The sequence below is a fragment of the Suricata suricatta genome, chromosome 7, assembly GCF_006229205.1.
Source record: "Suricata suricatta isolate VVHF042 chromosome 7, meerkat_22Aug2017_6uvM2_HiC, whole genome shotgun sequence".
NCBI classification, from domain to species: domain Eukaryota; kingdom Metazoa; phylum Chordata; class Mammalia; order Carnivora; family Herpestidae; genus Suricata; species Suricata suricatta.
Window position 1 is genome coordinate 110,623,837 of NC_043706.1, and position 20,541 is coordinate 110,644,377.

The 20,541-nt window shown below is 35.7% G+C and overlaps 1 protein-coding gene across 10 annotated transcripts in view; it reads right to left on the reverse strand.

Moving 5' to 3' along the window:
• Positions 1–20,541, reverse strand: part of PTPRK (protein tyrosine phosphatase receptor type K) — a 549,193-nt gene that overhangs the window by 249,260 nt on the left and 279,392 nt on the right. For all 10 annotated transcript variants that reach the window (XM_029943969.1, XM_029943962.1, XM_029943968.1 and 7 more), the window contains exon 6: positions 1,312–1,486. In XM_029943969.1, the coding sequence (XP_029799829.1) occupies positions 1,312–1,486 (175 nt within the window). The remainder of the gene's footprint in view (positions 1–1,311; positions 1,487–20,541) is intronic.

A 20,541-nucleotide genomic window follows, 5' to 3' on the forward strand; every position in this document is an offset into this window, starting at 1 on the left:
ATATTAAAATCAAGTAATTCTTAAAATGAAATAAAGTATGTAAAGACATTTGATGTCAAGGATTTAAAATAGATTAACTTGAATATGGATCTATCTCATGTCCTGCTTCCAGCCTCTGGGCCTGGATACGTGTTCCCTGCCTGGCACTCCTACTGGCACTGCTTCCTCTTCTCCCTGCCCCCACAGCCACATCCCTCACCTGGGCACCTCTTCTCAACCTTTAGATCCCATCTCAAAGAAAACTCATAAGCACCTTGCTTGATGCCTTGGACAAATCTCAGTCCAGGTTAGACATTCTTGCTAGGATATCCTAAACTTCTTAAGGAGACTTAGGTGGCTTATAATTATTTGCATTTGTGTCATTGATGCTGGAGTCTATTCAACAGAGCTGCATTTCCTCTACATTTTCACATAGCAAAGAGATGACTCATTTTTAAGGGTTCAGCTCCACTGCCGCCTATCAAAGAGGTCTTCCAGCTCACCCTAACTAGAATATGAATCTCCATCATTTTGAGTGTTTATTTTTCTTCATAACACATACCATAATGACACTACATCTTCAGTATTTCTCTATTTAGTATACCTGACATGTCTCAGTGTTGAACTCCACGTGGTCAGGGATTTTGTATTTTGTTTACAATTTTCTCTGCACAACCTCAAACAATGCATGGAATATGTCAGGGACACAGTAAATCTTGAAAGAATTTAATACACATTGTACACTTGTACTTGTTTGTCCAGTATTCACCGCAGACATATACTGATATGCCACATCCCTTACACTTCCTCTAATAACTTTAGTATCCAAGAATATTAACGAGGACCTCTTGGCAAGTCTAACTTCCTAAGATTCTCTAGGGGGCCAGAATTGGTGAACATCTACCACTGGGGTTTGATACTGTTAAAACGCACAGGTCCACATGGGGATAGGAGCTGAACCTAGACCTCATGGCCACAATGCTTTGTGGTATCGAAGGAAGAACAAAATCTGTGCAACTATTTTAAACTGGAAAAGGATGTCAAAAATTAAAATGCAAACTGGATAGTGGCAGTATAGAATAAAGTGTTTTATATGGTTAGCCCTCTCAGAGCTTTCTAAAATAGATTCCTTTCTACAGAAACCACTGGTTAAAACTGTGCAACAAAGTTACAACAGTCTTATTTTACCTTAAGACATTTAGCAGAATTTTTATATAACTTTTTGGTGACTTGAGACGAGGAGCACCAGATTTGAAAATCAATCAAAATCTCTACAAGGTTGCTTTTGTTCTAACAAAGCCAAGCTGTTTCATGAAGTGAAAGCAACTTTACCTCTTACGATAAGTTGAGCGAAATTAGACACACCGGAGCCTCGTTCTGACTGAGTTACACAGCGATACAAATCCTGGTCAGTTTTTGTCACTTCCTGCAGTCTAAAGGAAGCAGCAAATCTTCGGTGATTGATGTTCTTCGTCTGGGCTACTGGTATATCTTCTCCATTTCGTCTCTGCAAGCAGAAACCAAGCTTTAAAAACAGTTCCTTAATATTTCCATACATCTAAAGCATCTTAGCAACTGGTACCTGTGATAAATTATTCTTGTTCCTAAATTAGGAGGAAAAGGTCTATGCAGCCCCTACAAATTTTTCCCATTGTTAAAAAAAAGCATGGAAATAAATATTGGTATCCTTTAGGAGTATAGCATTGACATTATAGATTACTATTATTTTCCACAGAATTGCGATTAGTTCAGTGTATATGAATGCACAGAACAGTTAATAGCTCCATGGCATATAATTCACTGCTCTCCTTTTTTGGATGAGCGCAATGGAAGCTTCCTTATACTACACTGCATGAGCTTTAATAGGTGTGTCTCCATGAGATCAAGACTATGACCAATGCACCTTAGTATTCTAAAAGTGTAGCATATAATCGACCACAAAATGACAATAAAATACCAAAGAATCACTTAGAGTTAAACCAAAATCTGTACTCTTTGCAAACTTTATCTCTTTGGTCTTAATGAAAGCCCATTTATACCTTTTAAGAGAAGCAATCAAAAGAACCTAAACACTAATAGCATATCTGTCAACTTTCAAAATGAAATACTGAAAAGCCTATTTATGATATCAGGGTGTCTCACACAAGACCAGTAAGGGTAAACTATAAAGGAAATGGTTGAAAAATTCAACTATAACAAAATTTATAACTTCTATATGTTGAAAGACATCATAAATAAAGTGGGGAAAAAAAGCAGCAAACTGTGATAAGATATTTGTTGTGGAAATAATCCATCAAATGATAAATAGCCAGGTTATGTAAAGATCTTCTACAGTTCAATAAGAAAAAAGACAAACAACTCTCTCAAAAAAAAATGGGCAGGCTATAAAAAGAGAAAATGTATATGTCTAATACCCATGAAAAGAGATCCTCAACCTAAATTTTAAAATGTCTATATGTCAAGGATAGCACAAAGGGCAAAGAAAAGCCGTAACTATGAGAAAGAATGGGTCATGATCCTTAACTTCATTTGTTGTTGGTCAAATGCTAAGTATCCCTGATGTCCTTTCATACTACTTAAAACATCATTTCATACTATTAGATATAGGAAACAAAGCCCCTACAATTACTAGTGGAAGTTTAAAATGATAGTCATTTTATAGGATTATATGTTACTATCTAGTAAATTTGAAGATGTATATACCTTAGCACTCAGCAATTCCTCATCTACATTTCTACATCTGAATTATTTTGCATGTGATATCAAGAATGTTGAACTCTGAATTGTTTCAATATGGGAATACTTCAACATGGGAAAGGTCCAAATTTTCCTATCCGTTCAGTAAAATACAATGTAGAAGTTTAACTATGCAAACTCAGCAGTGTCCTGGTAAAATGCTGAACAGCTCGTTCTTAACCAAAAATATAAAGTGTTGATTTGTATTGTGTCTCAATTTCTGTGGTGTAAACCCTCCCACTATAATCACTTTGAAATTAGCGATGTAATGTCAATTGACTCCTAAAATTACTGAAAAATTGGCAAATAGCAATCACAACCAGCTCTGTTATTCCACTGACTTGAGATACAGGTATACATATTTAAATCTCAAAAAAATTCCTTCACAAAAATTAATTATATGAGATGAAAATGCAAAATGTCAACTTCCTTTAAATTTAGTGACAGATACATTAGTGGTCATCTTACTGTGTCCTATAATTTTTATAACTGAAAAACTTTGCAGTTTTTAAAGTAGTCAATAATAAAGGGATCATTTTAATATTTTAGTAACTATTTTTTTTTTGGAGACAGAGAGAGACCCGCCTATTCCATGATTTTTGCACCAAGTGCTCTGAATAATAAAGAGAAAATGCAGCTTACATTCAGAAGATCTAAGGTATAAATCCATAAAATCAAGTCTAAATTCTCCTTCCCTACACATATACAAAAATCCATTACATATGCAAATCTCAGTCTGCCTTTTTCAATTAATCACATCACTTGGTATGATCTTTCTAACTGGAAGGTGTACCGTGTTTACCATCTTTCTCTCTCTACCCACATTCACTCTTCTTCCTCTGACCTATCTCTCCAGTACTGTCCTCAACCTCCTGCGACCTTCCTCTCTGCTATTTATACTCCTCAGTTCTCCTGCAAGACCAGCCAATTCCTGTGGCCACTCTGCCTTTGGAATTATCTTGTGCGGGCACACAAACACCCCTGTCTTTTGATGTCATGGCTGTCAAAAGCCCATCTTCTCTTGTGAAGAGATTCTAAGTCCTCATAATGTTTTCCTCTCAATAATCATTATTTCGTCTTTTCATCTTAATTGCTATTCACCTCAGGATACCACTTTCTTCCAAACTGTTCTTAAAGGGGGACATGCTTTCTCTTATGGCCTTACTCTCCTTCAGGGAAAGCCACCATTATCCAGTTTGTCCCTTACAGACCACTCTTCCACGATCCTACTCACCAACCTCTCAACTTCTGGAATTCCCAGCATGCCCATGTTTCATTCCCATCACAATTACCTACCAGAGAAAACTGTCCTCTCAACCGTAGTCCTGTGAGTATTCTCAGTGATCCCAACGCTCACCTAGGTCTCAGAGATGCCCAACAGCCTCTTTTACTACCTTAAAACATCCACCTTCCCATGCTATGAGTTTCCTCTAGAACCACAACCGACCATGTGTTTTCCCATTCCTTCAATCGTCTGCATTTCACAATGTGACCTCAGTTGACTCTTACTTTACAACCAGTCATAAAAGTCTCAAATTGAATCTCTTCTAATATATGCCCCCCCATATGTATATATGTGTATATATACACAGAGTATATATACACATATATACATATACTCTTTCACCTCTTTGTATACTGAAATCATCTTAAAGGTAGGGTTTTAACTCTTATTTATATATATTTGTTCTTCTATGCCATTCTATATATTATCTTATTTAATGGACAATCAAGTTCTTGGTTAAAATGAATTAAATTGACTGACAGTTTTAGAGACAAGAATCATGTAAGCCTTCCTTAGACTTTTATATATAATAATCAAAATATACTAAACATTGGTTTAAAGTAATGATAAAGGGAAGTTACATAAATATAGAGATCAGTTATGCCAACTGATGGGGTGCCTGGGTGGCTCAGTCAGTTAAGCATCTGACTTTGGCTCAGGTCATGATCTCACAGTTCATGGGTTTGAGCCCCACATCGGGCTCTGTGCTGATAGCTCAGAGCCTGGAGTCTGCTTCAATTTCTGTGTCTCCTTCCCTCTCTGTTCCTCCCCTGCTCACACTCTGTGTATCCATCTCTCTCAAAAATAAACATTAAAAAAAAAACTCAACTTAGAGACATTGATGTCCCTGCTTCAGGAGATCAAGGAGTATACAAGCTGATTAAATTATGTTTCTATTTGTGTTTATTAATATACTAACTCAACTACAAAATATACACGCTTATGTAGGATATATATTATTTATATAACTAATGAGTACAGTACACACATGCTATTTACTCTTAAAATAGCAAGAACCATTCATCATACCACTATGCTGTCATAATATTCAGGCTTGTCTTCAATAATCACTTAATAAATGCCTCCATGTTCCTCATGTTATGTATGTTATTATCTTGGTTCTGTCCCTGCCATAGCAAACATACCTACGTGATAATTATTTCCATTTAAAGATCATATAATCAGGATTCAGAGAGATTAGAAATGTGATACATGGCCTGTTATTAGCAGGGTTAAAACTCAAAACCAGGTTTGATGACACAAAATCCAGAAGTATTTCCTCTAAACTAAATCAGAGCTGGGTTTTTTTTCATTTATATTATAGGTCCACTCCAATGAATTGATTATTTGTTGTAAAGCCTTGATCAATGCATTGTACCATGAGAAATATAACCTACTATACTGGGCATTGCATTATTTACTCAGCTTCCAGTAATGTATTACAGTTAAAAGTAGCAATTGATGACATGTACATTTCAGAAGTCAAAAATAATGATAACTTTTCTTTTATAATCCAAAATAATAGGTCTTTGCCCAACTACAAGCTATCAATTTGGCAGGGTGGGCTGTGCTATGAAGGACGAAATAAGAAGTAATGTTAAATCTCTTTCTTGTGCAGCAATGTTTGCATATAGTTTGCTGCTTTTATATTCTTCAGTTCCAGGCTCTTTATACTGCTTTGAGTTTTTTATGTGATTTCGCCATTGTAAATATCCCCAACTCTACTGAGAAATGAACCACAAAATTATATGATCCAAAAATTATGAGCTAGCACATTGCCTTTTACTCTCCCCCACTCTTCTTATCCTTGTCATGCCTTCTTAAATTTGCTGTGTCTCCAGTACAGGTTGCTGAGACCTGTCACTTACCAAATAACCCTAAGCATTAGAGTCCCTGAGTATTATTACTCCTCTATTTAACTTGGTAAGCTTCATTATGCAGGCCATATGCAGTGTTTGACAAGCTCATTTCCTGGCATGAAGTAGTACAGTGATAACATTGGTTAATTCTCAACATCTAAGATAGCCAGGTTACTTTTTAATGTTTATCTATTTATTTTGAGAAAGGTAGGGGTGAGGGACAGAGAGAGAAAGAGAGAGAGAGGAAAGAGAAATCCAAGCAGGCTCTACACTGTCAGTACAGAGCCCGGCATGGGGCTCGATCTCACAAACTATGAGATTATGACCTAAGCTGAAATTGTCGGCTGCTTTAACCGACTGAGCCTCACTCACCGGCACCCCTGTAACAGACAGATTATTAATCAAACTTCTTGCTATTCAAAATGTAATCTATAGACTAGTAGCATCAGAATCACCTATCAAAACTATTACAGATGCAAGTCTAAAGATCACTCTAGACCTACTGAATTATAATCTGGATTTTTATAAGATTCCTGTGTTATAAATCAATCAGTCACTACTATAGCTTAAGATACACTGGTACAAAACAGTCATGGGGGCCCTATTCCTATTAATAATGTAAGGTCTACAAATGACTGCGTACCCTGATTCTGGCCAATGAGATATGCCAGAACCAGGCCAAGTCACTTCCAAAAAAGGTTTTCATATCTCTAGAGAAGATGCAGTGGGTCCTCTTTCCTTATCCTCCATGTTATGTCTAAGACTAGAAGAGCGGACTTGGCCATATGAGAGAACCCAGCAAGAGGGTAAAGCTGACACACGGAGGAGGCACATCAAAGAGAAAGATAACATCAGGTTCTTGACCAAGTGCCTGAAATGGTATCAACAAGTCATAGAGCCCCTTCTTTCAGGACTTTCTGTTAAGGGACATAACACACTTGGTTTCATATTACTTTCAGCTTCAACTCCTAAAAGTTAATATGGTACAGTTAAAATATGATAGTTTGCCTCAGCTTTTCTTTTCAAAGCTCAGGGAATAAAATTAATCCAATTTAATTTCAAATTAAATAATGTGTCTCTTAAACTACTTGCAGGGATTATTTCATTCTGTTGATTAGAAGCAAATATTAGACTACATTTATAATTTTACTTATTTTTCACTGCCTTTCTAGGGCACATGATGATATATGATCCTTCCATTTCTTAGAATTGGAGAAATTGTTAAGAAACTGTTTCCGTACATTTGGTATTTAAGAAGACTGCATATGATTTGTCAGTATGGGCCCTTTTATCCAAAACCAATCCCAAAGGAAACTTGCAAAATGTAATTAACTAAGGTTGAACTGAATCATACAACAATCCAGCCTAATTAATTCCAAGGAATGGAGGGTTCCTTACCAGGCTTGTCTATCATTATCATTATCATTATCATTATCGTTATCATTATCATTATCATGATTATTATTACTGAACAACTTAACAAAGAATTTTAGAAGCACAAAAAGTTTTTATGACAAAATTAAAGGTTTAGAAGTCTAGGGGCGCCTGGGTGGCTCAGTCAGTTAAGCATCCGGCTTCAGTTCAGGTCATGATCTCACAGCTTGTGGGTTTGAGCCCCGCGTCTGGCTCTGTGCTGACGGCTAGCTCAGAGCCTGGGGCTTGTTTCAGATTCTGTGTCTCCCTATCTCTCTGACCCTCCCCTGCTCATGCTGTCTCTCTCTGTCTCTCAAAAATAAATTAAAAAACAAAACAAAACATAGAAGTCTAGACATTTCTAAAATTAGAATCATGTTACTGTCTTGAGAAAAGCACTTGCTTATAACCCCTAGGAATTATTACATTTGTTTCAATAGATTAAAGCATTTAATAAGAACATAGTGTTCTAGGAAAATTACATTAACATGACAATACTAAGTTCGCCAAAGTATTTACTATTTGGCAGTGAAAGGACTGAACAAGGTGAATGACACTGCACACAGAAAAAAAGAGGGAGGGAGTAAATATAATTCTAATAAAAAGCAGGGAAGGGATGCCTGGGTGGCTCAGTTGGTTAAGCGTTCGGCTTCAGCTCAGGTCACGATTTCACGGTATGTGGGTTCGAGCCACAGCTAGCTCAGAGCCTGGACCCTGCTTTGGATTCTGTGTCTCCCTCTGTCTCTGACCCTCCCCTGTGTGCGCTGTCTCTGTCTCTCAAAAATAAATAAAAAAACATAAAAAATTTTTTTTAAAGCAGGATAAAATGTGCAGGAAGTAACAAATTACAAGAATCAATCATTAATCAAGTGTAATAAAACAAAGATTCAATTATTAAACAAAAAAATCAATTTTTTAATCTACAAAGCATAGGTATCTTTGCAACAGTGAGAGAAGGTGACCAATATGAGGAGCCACAAGAGGGAGAATGAATGAGTGGACTCAATCATGCCTGGTGAAGTATGACACCCAGCTTCTAGTCCTGAAACAACCACTGATTAGCTCCACAATTTCTCATTACTTCTTACACCTTACTTTTTTAACTAAAAGTGGGGCTATCTATTTGCACCTGCTATTCAACAAAGATGTTGAGAATATTAATGAAATAATTGTTCAAATGTTCTAACTGCAAATCCTGATAAAAGCTATATTATGAACATAATAATCAAAATAATATCTAAGCAAATAACACATTTAATAACTGTGATGGTCTTTTGATATGTCAGTTTGGCTACATTGCAGTCCCAAGTTATTCAATCAAACATGAATTGAGCTGTCCCTATGAAGGTAGATGGAATTGAAGTCTTAACCAATAGACATTGAGTAAGGGAGATTATCCTAGATAATCTGGGTGGGCTTGATTAAATTAATTGAAATGTTTTAAAAGCAGAGCTGAGGTTTCCCTGAAGTAGAAGAAATTCCACCTGCAAATACAAACTCCATATGTGCCTGTAGGATACTCCAGCCTGCCCTTCCCTAGGGTTTGACTTGCAGACTTCTGACTTGCTTGGCCAGCCCCACCATCACACAAACCGATTAGGATTAAAAAAAGTGCTCTGTGTCTATATACACATATACATGTGCTTTTCATATTTAAACATTGACTGATAATGGGTGATTTTGTTACCAGAAATGCTTCTGGAAGAAAAGATTTTTAAGGATGAGTTTTCTGATCTGGCTTGGTTCTGGTTTTCTAGATTGGTTCTCTAAACCTGATTAGATTTAGAGGCATTAATAACTCTACTGCCAAAGATTAGTTGGCCATACGTTTGTAAGTCCATTTCTGGGTTCTATGTTCTGTTCCATTGATCTGAGTGTTTGTTCTTGTGCTGGTACCATACTGTCTTGATGATTACAGCTTTGTAAAACATCTTGAAATCTGGGATTGTGATGCCTCCAGCTTTGGTTTTCATTTTCAGGATAGCTTTGGCTATTTGGGGTCTTTTCTGGATCCAGACAAATTTTAGGGTTGTTTGTTCTAGCTCTGTGAAGAATGCTGGTATTATTTTGATAGGGATTTCATTGAAGATGTAGATTACTTTGGGTAGTATTGACATTTTAACAATATTTGTCTTTCCAATCCATGAGCATGGAATATTTTTCCACTTTTTGTGTCTTCTTCAATTTCCTTCATAAGTTTTTATAGTTTCCATTGTATAGATTTTTCACCTTTTTGGTTAGGTTTATTCCTAGGTGTTTTATGGTTTTTGGTGCCATTGTAAATGGGATAGTTTCAATAATTTCTCTTTCTGTTGCTTCATTATTGGTGTATAGGAATGCAACTGATTTCTGTGCATTGATTGTGTATCCTACAATTTTGTTAAATTCATGGATCGGTTCTAGCAGATGTTTGGTGGAATCTTTTGGGCCTTGGATAAAGATGTACATACACACACACATGCACGCACACACACGATGAAGTATTACTCAGAGTTAAAAGAATGAAATCTGGCCATTTGCAACTACATGGATAAAACTAGAGGGTATTATGCTAAGCGAAATTAGTCAGAGAAAGACAAATATCATATGACTTCATTCATATGAGGAATTTAAGATATAAAACAGATTAACATAAGGAAGGGAAGCAAAAATAATATAAAAACAAGAAAGGGAACAAAACATAAGAGACTCTTAAATACAGTAAACAAACTCTGGGTTGCTGGAGAGGTTGTGAGTGGGGGCATTAGGGAGACACTTGTTGGAATGAGCACTGGGTATTATATATAGGGGATGAATCACTGGAATCTACTCCTGAAATCATTATAGCACCATATGCTAACTAACTTCGATCTAAATTTAATAATTAATTAATTAATTAAAAAATAATAACTCTACTGCCAATAGTAAAGAAGACACTATTAGTCCATAGCATAATGTAGTAAAGAGATGTAAACTATGACCATTAGATATTCTTAATCAAATAACTAATTCTTAATCAAATAGAGGGTAAAGTTCTAGATGACCATGTATTTGCAATCTTAGAACCTTTTAGACAAACTACTAAATATAAATAATGGGAATGTCTGGATGCTTCAAACTGCACTGGAGAGAATGCAGAATAGAAAGCATGCAAGTTTACAATTATAAATCTATCCCAATCCTAGTAAGAGGGAAGAGGAGTAAAGCAAGGACACCAATCCGATTAAACAATTATACGTGAGGGATTCTGGAAAGTTGGTGGAAGCAGGATAATTTTTCACTTTTTTGAATCTGCTGCATAAAACCACACAAAACAACAAGAGAGAGTGAGGAAAGAAAAGATCCAAAGTGGAGACCATAACAAATTTAAGAAATCAAAGAAAGCAAGTGGACATTTTTTAAACATAACTCACAGAAACATAAGAGGGATTCTTGAAATCAGGAAACTTTTCCTGAACTCCACATCTCATTTTAAAATTTCAAGAAAAGCACTGGGTGTTATATGGAAATCAATTTTACAATAAAATATTACAAACAAATAATAAAATTTCAAGAAAAGATACATCACATAAAAATGAACAACATCAGAGTATCAAGGTCAAATACAACATAAAGTAATTATAAGTTTAAAATCAAATAATGAGCAAAGTATAACCCCCATAGTCTCTCAAAATAAGGCAGAAAAATATGCCCACAAACAGACTGAAACTGCAACCAAATTTTCAGGATATGCATTACCGTTAAGAGAATAATTTATAATATGAAAAAGTATCATAAATTTAAATCAATAAAATTCATAAGAGATGACAGAACTCAAAAAAATTAGAAATGACAGAAAAAAGTCATTTTAGAAATCTGATTAACTAGAGTAAATAAAATCAACAGATCCTGTTTTAAGCAAAACAATGTGGGGAAAAAGGAGACATTAATGTAAAATAAAGAGAATAAAAAGGATTTCAGAGAGACTATTGATGATATGCTAGGATTAAACATACAGATAACACATCAATACAGAAGCAAGAAAACAAAAACAAGTACAAAATAATAATTAAAAGCACCTTCTGAAAATTTTTAAAAATGTTTTTAATATACACAATGGAAGAACACACTACCTACCTGAGAATAGTAACCCAGAATGACCCACATGATATGTATTCTGATACAATTAGAATCTTTTTAGGAAAAAGAATACTTTGAATATCTAGAAGAAAGCAGATAAATGATTTATAAGGAATCAGAAATTATCAGACTTTGATAGCAAGAATTTATGCCTGAACAAAATGAAGTAACATATTAAAGTTACGGAAGGAAAGAAAATGTGAACAAAGAATTTTATATCCAGCAAAAGTGGCTTAAGAATCAAGGGCATAAGAAAAAGGAATCAAGGGCCCATAAAAACTATGATCAATACCCAAGAACTCAGGGGATATTAATTCCATGAGCTATTCTAGAGGAATCTATTAGAAAATGATTTTCAAACAACCAAAGTTATTGAGAAGACATGATCTACAGACTGACTGATGTTGATTAAAAACATAGTTACCTGTAGAACTAAGTAAATAAGGGCTATATGAGAGACAGTATAGCATGTACTTTTTATATGCTAACAATAGATATATGGCACAAATATTCAAAATGCCATCAGATTTTATAAAATGAGTAATTGTGGAATATTCTAATTCTCTCTTCCCCTCTGTCATTGAGAACAGAGACTATTAGCATGGAAACAAGAAGTTGTAACTGACAAATTGTAATAGAGACAACACTAAGGGAAAATCTTTAGGCCTGAGTTTGAAATATCCATAAGACTCATAGCTATTTTATCTTTAAATACATATTTTTCCCTTAGTTCTGTTCACTGAAAATGAAATGACTATCCTTCGGCATCCACTTCATGGTTCTGAAATTCAATTTCTCACTAAACCAAACCAGGGCACCGAGTCTGGGGAAGAAAATGTACAAGATCACAGGGTAGAATCTCACAGTATCAGACAGCAGGAAGCTACTAAAACCTGCTAAAGTCATATCAGAAGGACTCGGGCCAACGTTAAGAGGTTCTCACTGGCCAAAGATGGGATATTTTGTTTTAATAGTAAGAATAATAGTAATAATTACAATGAATTGAAATCAAATAGGTAAACCCATGAGTTGGTAATAACAAAAAAAAACCCCAAAAAACAGAAGAATCTGTCACCTTCAGAGAATGATAAGAAATCAATTCATTATATTGAAAACCAAAACCTAAAGCAAAGATTTGAGCATTTATCCTCCCTTTCCTTAAAACTATGTCACTGGGAAGCAAAAGGTAGATGAGAAAGAGCTCTTCATTAAATTAATACAAAGTAAATAATATACTGGAAGATCAGAATTTATAGCCCCTAGGAATGAGTATAGGCATTAAGCATAGATGGCTGTAAAGATTTTAAAACAAGAGAGAGATTTCGTACCTTCTATACTTGTATGAAGCACATCTACCGTTGCCAAAGGCTCAAACGTGACTCTGAATCTGCCTGCCAATTTACAAAAACTTTCAGAAGAACATGTTGAACTGAAAAGGACATTTCTATGCAATCAGAAAAATGCAGACAATGTGAAACTACATGGCCTGGGTGCCTCAACAGATAAATTGTGAAGAAAAGAAAAGGGACAGAGGACAGACCCACAGATTCAAAGAGACTTTAAAAAACTTACTTTAAAAAGTAGGTGAGGCTAATCTAGAGTGTCTAAGAACATATAAAGAACGTATACAGAAGTGTAAAAACACTGAGAAAACATATGTGGGCCAAGAGTAACGGACACCGTTACTATGAGGTGCGGAGCTGGCTCGGCTGTGGCTGGGATTGAGCCATTGTGAGGACTCGCTAGGACGGCTGGCAAAGTCCCTTTCTTGTCCTGTGTGGTGCGCACTTACAAAAATTCACTCAGCCATAGTTTTTGTTTTTGTGACGTTTTCTATGTTTTATTTTACAAGAAAATGACGTTATAAATATTAAGTCGTTATATCAGATTGCTATTCATAAAGAAGAAACCCAGCCGGCTACCAGAGCTTTCATGTTGTAATAGTGATCACAAGAAGTCAAAGGACAGTTGTAAAGTGCTTGGTGTGACACACTTAGAAAATACTCTGAAAGAGGAGCTTTAGGAAAAACAGAAGAAGCGTGTATTATTCTTGCACAGAAAAAGCAGTAAATTGTTATTTATAGATATCGATAAGAAGAAATCCTTGAGCTTCTGTGACTGTCGGGCTTTTATGGTCATGTCCAGGGACAGATAAGAAAGACAGAGTACATTCCACACATTATTCATTTATAATCAATTATGTAACCTGTAGACAACAAACTCGACAGTTTATAAATGATTAAAGAAGGAAGAGAATGAACTATATCTTCAAGGGATTGAACTCTTTATGGTAGGAAGCCACATAAAGCCAACCAAAATGACCTCAGGGATATTTAACAATCCTTAAAATTACGTATGATTAAATGTTCCGGTGTTCACCATTTACACACATACACACCCAAAATGTCAAAGATAAAAGATAAATTATAAACTTATAATTGTAAATTATAAACTACAATCCAGGCTACTTGGTCAATGATTTTACTTCAAGACCAATAACCATAATTCTTTGTATGAAGCCATGAAGGAAGAATAGAATGCCCTCAACTTAAATAAACTAATGTGCTGAAGAAAAGCAGACTGACCAGAGGGATAGCTTAGCTACCAAATGGTCCATGGTCTTTTATGTGGAATAGAAATAATTGTAAATCAGCATATATACAGAAAAAAATTACTGCTGAAACTAAGAATAAAAGGAGACAATAAGAATTAAACAGCAGGCTAGTGTTTATCAGTTTATAAAAAATAGAGGGAAGCACAACAGACATGATTAACACTCCTCTCAGATATGACTCCTGCTCTCTGAGCCGTAAGGTACGGAAGATGCCAAGGCTGAAAACACCAACAGCCTTTCGTGTATCCCAGGACCACCCAGGGCTTTAATTTGGTGGCAAGCTTCAAACTGTCTTCACAAACTTTTATTAAAGCTAAAGGGAGCCAAAAAGAATGGGAGTGTCTCCTCACCTTCCACTCCTATCGAGGATAATTTATACGCAATTACGAAGGTAGGAAAAAAAAAACAGTAAACAAATGGGTTGAAAAGACAAATCAGTTCCAAGACAAAAAATGAGAAAGCAAACTCACTGGCTTTAAAAAATTAACTTTTGAGGAAATTTAGAAAGCTGTCTCAATCATTTCACTCACATCCTCCTCAACTCTGTCAACTGGCACAATCCAAAACTACTGTCTTCTTTCATCTGTCCCTCGCTTTCTCTACTCACATGTATGCCAACTGCACGGGCGTTGTCCAATCCTGGACCCTGGCGACTTGATATCTTCACTGCTAACAGTGACTTCTTTCTGGCTTATGTCTTCATCATGGCCTAGTCCTAACCTTTCCAAAAACTATATTTACCTCTGCTTCTCATTGTGATCTTTCCACTTCAATAAGATCCTTCTCCAGATGTTTCTATCCCATCTCCACACACATACCCTAATCTGCCTTGATAACCATGCCCACTCCGACTTTGCTATTCAAGTCCTCTATGTCCTTCAAAGACTCAATCAAATCTTCCTTAATGACTTCACCAAACATTCCAGTCTAGGTAGTTCTCTCTCAACTCTGAAATAGTTTCATGCATAGATTCTATATAGTCTTTTCTTACTCAGTTTCAAAGACATTTCTCCAGGCTAGAAGGATCTTAAAAAGTACTCAACTTCATGCTTAAACATCCTCTACAGCTCTAGCAAGTGCTTATCCAGATTATGCTTGGATACTTCCACTAATTGTAGTTTTACTACCTCCTGGAATAGCTCATTCTAGGTTTCAACAGCCCTACAATTACAAAGTTCTTCTTTATAATCAGTTTATATCTCTCAGCATGTAACTTCAAACTATTAGTTAGCATTGTACTTGAGTACCTATACAGAACCAATTAAATCCCTCTTGAGTAGTCCTAATACTCTAAGATTTTTAAGAAATTTGTTTCTGCAATCTCCCACGACTCTCAAGATATATTTATACCATGTCCCGTTAGCCATTCTGACATCACTTCAATGTTATTCACTGTCCTAGTAATTATACACTGCCTTTTGTTAATCTAATATTTTAGATATGTGTCAGCCACTCTTAAGGCCAACAACCTAGACAATGTCAGGACTTCCAGCAAGTTCAGACAGTAGGGCAATTTTCACAATACCTCATCCCTTCTATTTATTTTTCTTTTCTTTTCATGGTACTCAATATAAACTAGTTACAAATTACATGTTTAGTGAATTAGGCTTTGAAAAAGTCCTCTCAAATTATTTTTCAATCAATTCCCCCACCACAAACTCCATCTTTCTAGGCATGGACCAATTCCTTCCAAGAATGTTCTCTTATTATAATAAATGCAAAATAACCAGATTTTTTTCTCAAAAAGAAATAATATTGGGGATAGTAAAATCTCCTGTAGGAATGAAATATGCTACAAACATCCAGGAATATAGGCATGGAAAAATACCACGGCAGGGAGGCATCGGAGGGAGCCTTGTGAACAATGACTGTGTGGCTTTGGGTAGTGACATGTTTCATCAGCTAAAATTTTATACTTTCAAATTAAGTCATTTTTTTAAAAATCATGCTTATGATTTTCATAGTGTGCATGATGATGCAGTATAGGAAGACCATGACATTTCCCTGGACAGACAAAACACTATGTGTCCAGAAGTTACAGACCAACCATTTTCATTGATCCTCAGCTGACAACAACTGGTACTACAAGAGACCAGCCTCTCTCTGGTTGTTTTTATTTTAAGAACAATTTGCATCTAATTTTACTAATTTTACTCTCCAATTATTACTCTCAATCCATTGCTTGAATTATATATTGCCCCATAAGGAATGATATTTCCTTCAGCGGAGAAACCAGCTGTATCATACTACATTAGCGGCGACGAGCCTCACCAAGTGCAAAGTGATGGCTGACTTTCCGGCTTTGGCAGGGCCACTGAGGAGGCACGGTGCCAGCCCCTGCGGCAATTACTGACAGACTGGCCCAATTGCCACAGCTTTGATGGCAATCTGCACAGGATTATCAGTCACACATCAAACAGCCTCATTTCAATTCACCAAAACAAAGGGTGTCACCAAATCTACCCACACAATTCTCTACTTTCAGGGACTCCACTGTTGAATTTCTCTGTCCAATCCAATGAAGCATGCTCTGTAATGATGGATGGAGTCATTAGCATTTTAGTTTCTACATTAAACCTGAGGCCAAAGCATATGGTCAGACACATGTTCCAGCAGTGGGCTCCATTTGATTTGCCATGTAGGTGTCCACTTATAGTGGACCTTCAGAGAAGAATACTAAGTCATAAGTTAAGTCCGACCCTGTTCCAAGTCTTTTACATCCTCAGAATTTATAACATGTTCTGAAGACAGAACATTCATAACATGCTTTATTCCATATTTCAGCATAGACTAATGATTAAAAATTACCCTGCACCTAATCAAATAACTTCAAATGCACAAGATGGACAAAAATGCAGGTTAATGTATGCTGGCTATTGCCACCTATGGCTTGATTCGTACTGCCAGGACTTAGGTTATTTGATAAGATGTACCACATATTTTTCCTCATTCATGGCTTATTGAGGTAAACCATATATTCAGAGAATCAGATGGATCTTAACATCTATCAAATGTATATGCACCCATAGACCCGAGACACCAATAAATATACATGACATTAAGATTACCTCAGAAATGTTTCCCCTGGCCACATCCAGTCCATCCTCATTCCCCACAGTCAAATACTCTTCTGATTTCTATCACCATAAATTAGTTGTATTTCTTCTGGCACTTAATATAAATGTAATCACACAGTTTGCACTCCTTTCTGTCTGTCCCTTTTCTGAAAACATAATATTGCTGACATGACAAGCTCAGTGAACTACTGATACACAAAACAATATGGATGACTTTTTTTAGACGTCTATTTAGTGTCAACAGCTACTGGTATGGTAAAATTATGAGGTTTTCTGGGCCATAGCTTAAAATAGTGTGTTATGAAGTTCATTTATGTTGGAAAAGGGACAGAGAGTACTAAGACTTCAGTCACTTGTAGAGAGTTTCCAAATTCCTTTCGATCGTATCAGTAACTCATTCTTTGTTATTGCTGAGTAATATTCCATTGTTTGAATAAACCACACAGTGTTGATCCATTCTCCTGTTAATGGACATTGGGATCCATTTACTATTACTTTACTACTATTGGTTATTATGAATAAAGCCGTTATAGACATTCTTATACAAGTCACTTTGTGAACACATGCCTTTATTTCTCTTGTGTAAATACTTAGGAATGGAACCGATGTGTCATATGTTAGCTATTTACAAAAATATTCACTCTTTGCCACCATTCCTTTACTATTCATATCAGTAAGAACTGCAATAAAAGAGCACAACTAAAATGTTGGGTAATTTTTCTCTTTTCTATAAGAAAACTGACACTTCCCCAAAACATAAACAGTTGTTTTTATTATTTTATTTCAGTATAAAATTGTACATTAAATTTTCATTAGCTATCTGATTTCCTATAATCTATGTTTTACCATAAGCCTTAAGTTATGATCCACAAATTCTCTACCACTGGGGGTTCCTTGAAAACACAAAATAGCATAGTTCTAAAACTTGTTGGAAACATTGAAAAACATCTGTTCATGTGGGGGAAAACTGCAAATCGTAACCTGACAACAAATAATGTGATTATATCCAGAATGCATGCTACTCCATGGAGTTTTACGATCGAAAAGGAATTTGGAAACTCTCTACAAGTGACTGAAGTCTTAGTACTCTATGTCCCTTTTCCAACATAAATGAACTTCATAACACACTATTTTAAGCTATGGCCCAGAAAACCTCATAATTTTACCATACCAGTAGCTGTTGACACTAAATAGACGTCTAAAAAAAGTCATCCATATTGTTTTGTGTATCAGTAGTTCACTGAGCTTGTACAAGGAGGTTAATTTGGGTAATGTATTTTGTCATTGGTTACTAAATGTCTAGAGTAAATGACCTAATTCTAAGACTGTGTAATTATATAATCTGAGATTTTACAGGAAAGAACACTCCCTAAAGATACATCCAGAACCACTATGATATGCCTTATGAATGTTCCTACATTAGCTCAGGTAACTCGGGTGCTTGCTTTTGTGTGCTCTGTTTTCTCATTTACCTAAATTGTGTGTCATTTTAAACAATAAAATGATTGACATATCAATTGAAAGCTAAAGACAATAAACATGTAAGAGATTCGTTTTTAAATATATTTCCACACATAAATTATTTTAAATGTCAAATGCTATCAGGTATTATGGTTAAAGCAGTGTTTTGTTTTTCCTTTAAAATAGAAAGTTGGCTGCTTTTCTATTTTTGTTTTTTTACCCCATAGTTACCAATTGAAGCTTAATACTGTATGATGTAAGGGATTTGGAAAACATAAAAGTTGGTCACTATTTTTTTTAAGAACAGCTACCTTCACAAGCATAACAGCTACTCCGTTATTCCATTGCTTTTGTGACAAGATGCAATGCGATGACCTTTCATTTTGAGTTGGTTTCTATTGTCTCAGTACCGTCAGCAGATATGTTAACAATTGTTCTCAAACTGACGCTTAACTTAGAGGACCATTTTTATCCATACACAACTAATAACATAAACAATTTCACATTCTTCCATCAAACAAAAAGAGTAATAAAGTCTACGTGTCTGACCATCAAAACAAAATGTAAAGGCCTACTTTAGCATTTTATAGCTGGAAGGCATCTTAGATTCTATCCACATCTCCTTTTATAGATAAGGAACTTGAAGCTCAGAATAATTCAATGAATTATTGGAATTATTATTCCAATGGGTTGGAAGGGCTAAAGGATTTAAATTATGGTTCGATTTAAGAGTTGGGCCTCCTGATTTCTCGAAGTGGTTCTGTATCAAGCAAACACAACTTGACATTTATTTGTATGGGTTGGCTTGGAATCTTCCTTATGGAGTCAAGATTCTTTCTGCTTTACTGTATTTCTGTTACTTTAAGCAAAAGATGAATTTGTCTTAGGTTACTGGCCACATTCTGATTGACTCACCATATATTTATATACAGTAACTAGTCTAATTCATTTGAAAACATCCCTCGACTAAGCAATTGGTAGTTTTCAATGTTTCTTAAATGTGAAAAAGAATGATTTACGGCAATAACTTAAGGTAATTCAAGTGGTGTTACTTAAAAAGTAGAAAAGTTTTTTAAAAGAACAAGGTAATTATGTACTTGGGTAACTTCAATATCAAAACAGAAGAGAAATACACAAATTCCCCTTTGGACATGTAAAGAGAAGTGGAGAAAAAGAAAGGAGAATAAAGCTCTCACACAATATTTTTATCTCACATCTTTCTTTATAAATGGCAAGAGGAATACTTTTAAGAACTGTACTGAAATGGGCCGATCTAGTAGGTAGGAAACAAACAATAAACAAGCAATGTTTGACTGCAACCCACTCAGACCAGCAGAGCCAGAAAGTCTTCGGTGCCACAAGGCAGCTGGTATCCAAGCACACAAAACCCTTTCCTTTCAATGTCACATTAAACCCTGGGGCATAAAACCAGGGCTGACTTCAGAGTCTGGTTCTCTAAGACAAGACTATATGGATCACAACTAAAGTCAAATGCCAACTAATGTTCCTGCCTAAATGAAAAAACAATAGCAAATGAATTAGAAACAACATTTAAAAACATTTTTAAATTAATTACTTAGGCTGAGAGAGAGAGGGATTCTGACTTGTTCAGCTGATAAAACAGGCTGCGCATTATGCAATACCCCCTCCAGAAAGAATTATCTTTTTTTTTTTAACATTTAATTTATTTTGAGAGACAGAGAGAGACAGAGCATGAACAGGGGAGGGGCAGGGAAAGAAAGAGACACAGAATCTGAAGCAGGCTCCAGGTTCTGAGCTAGCGGTCAGCACAGACTCTGACATGAGTCTTGAACCCACCAAGTGTGAGATCTCATGACCTGAGCCGAAGTCAGAGGCTCAACCAACCGACTGAGCCACCCAGGTGCTCCCAGAAAGAATTATATTATATTTCAATATTTATAGGGGAAATTAGCATAATCACAGGAAAAAAAAGTAGGGGCTTCATTTCCTTTTCACACATTCAGGATGATATCCTGATACCAGCAAATCAAGTGAATT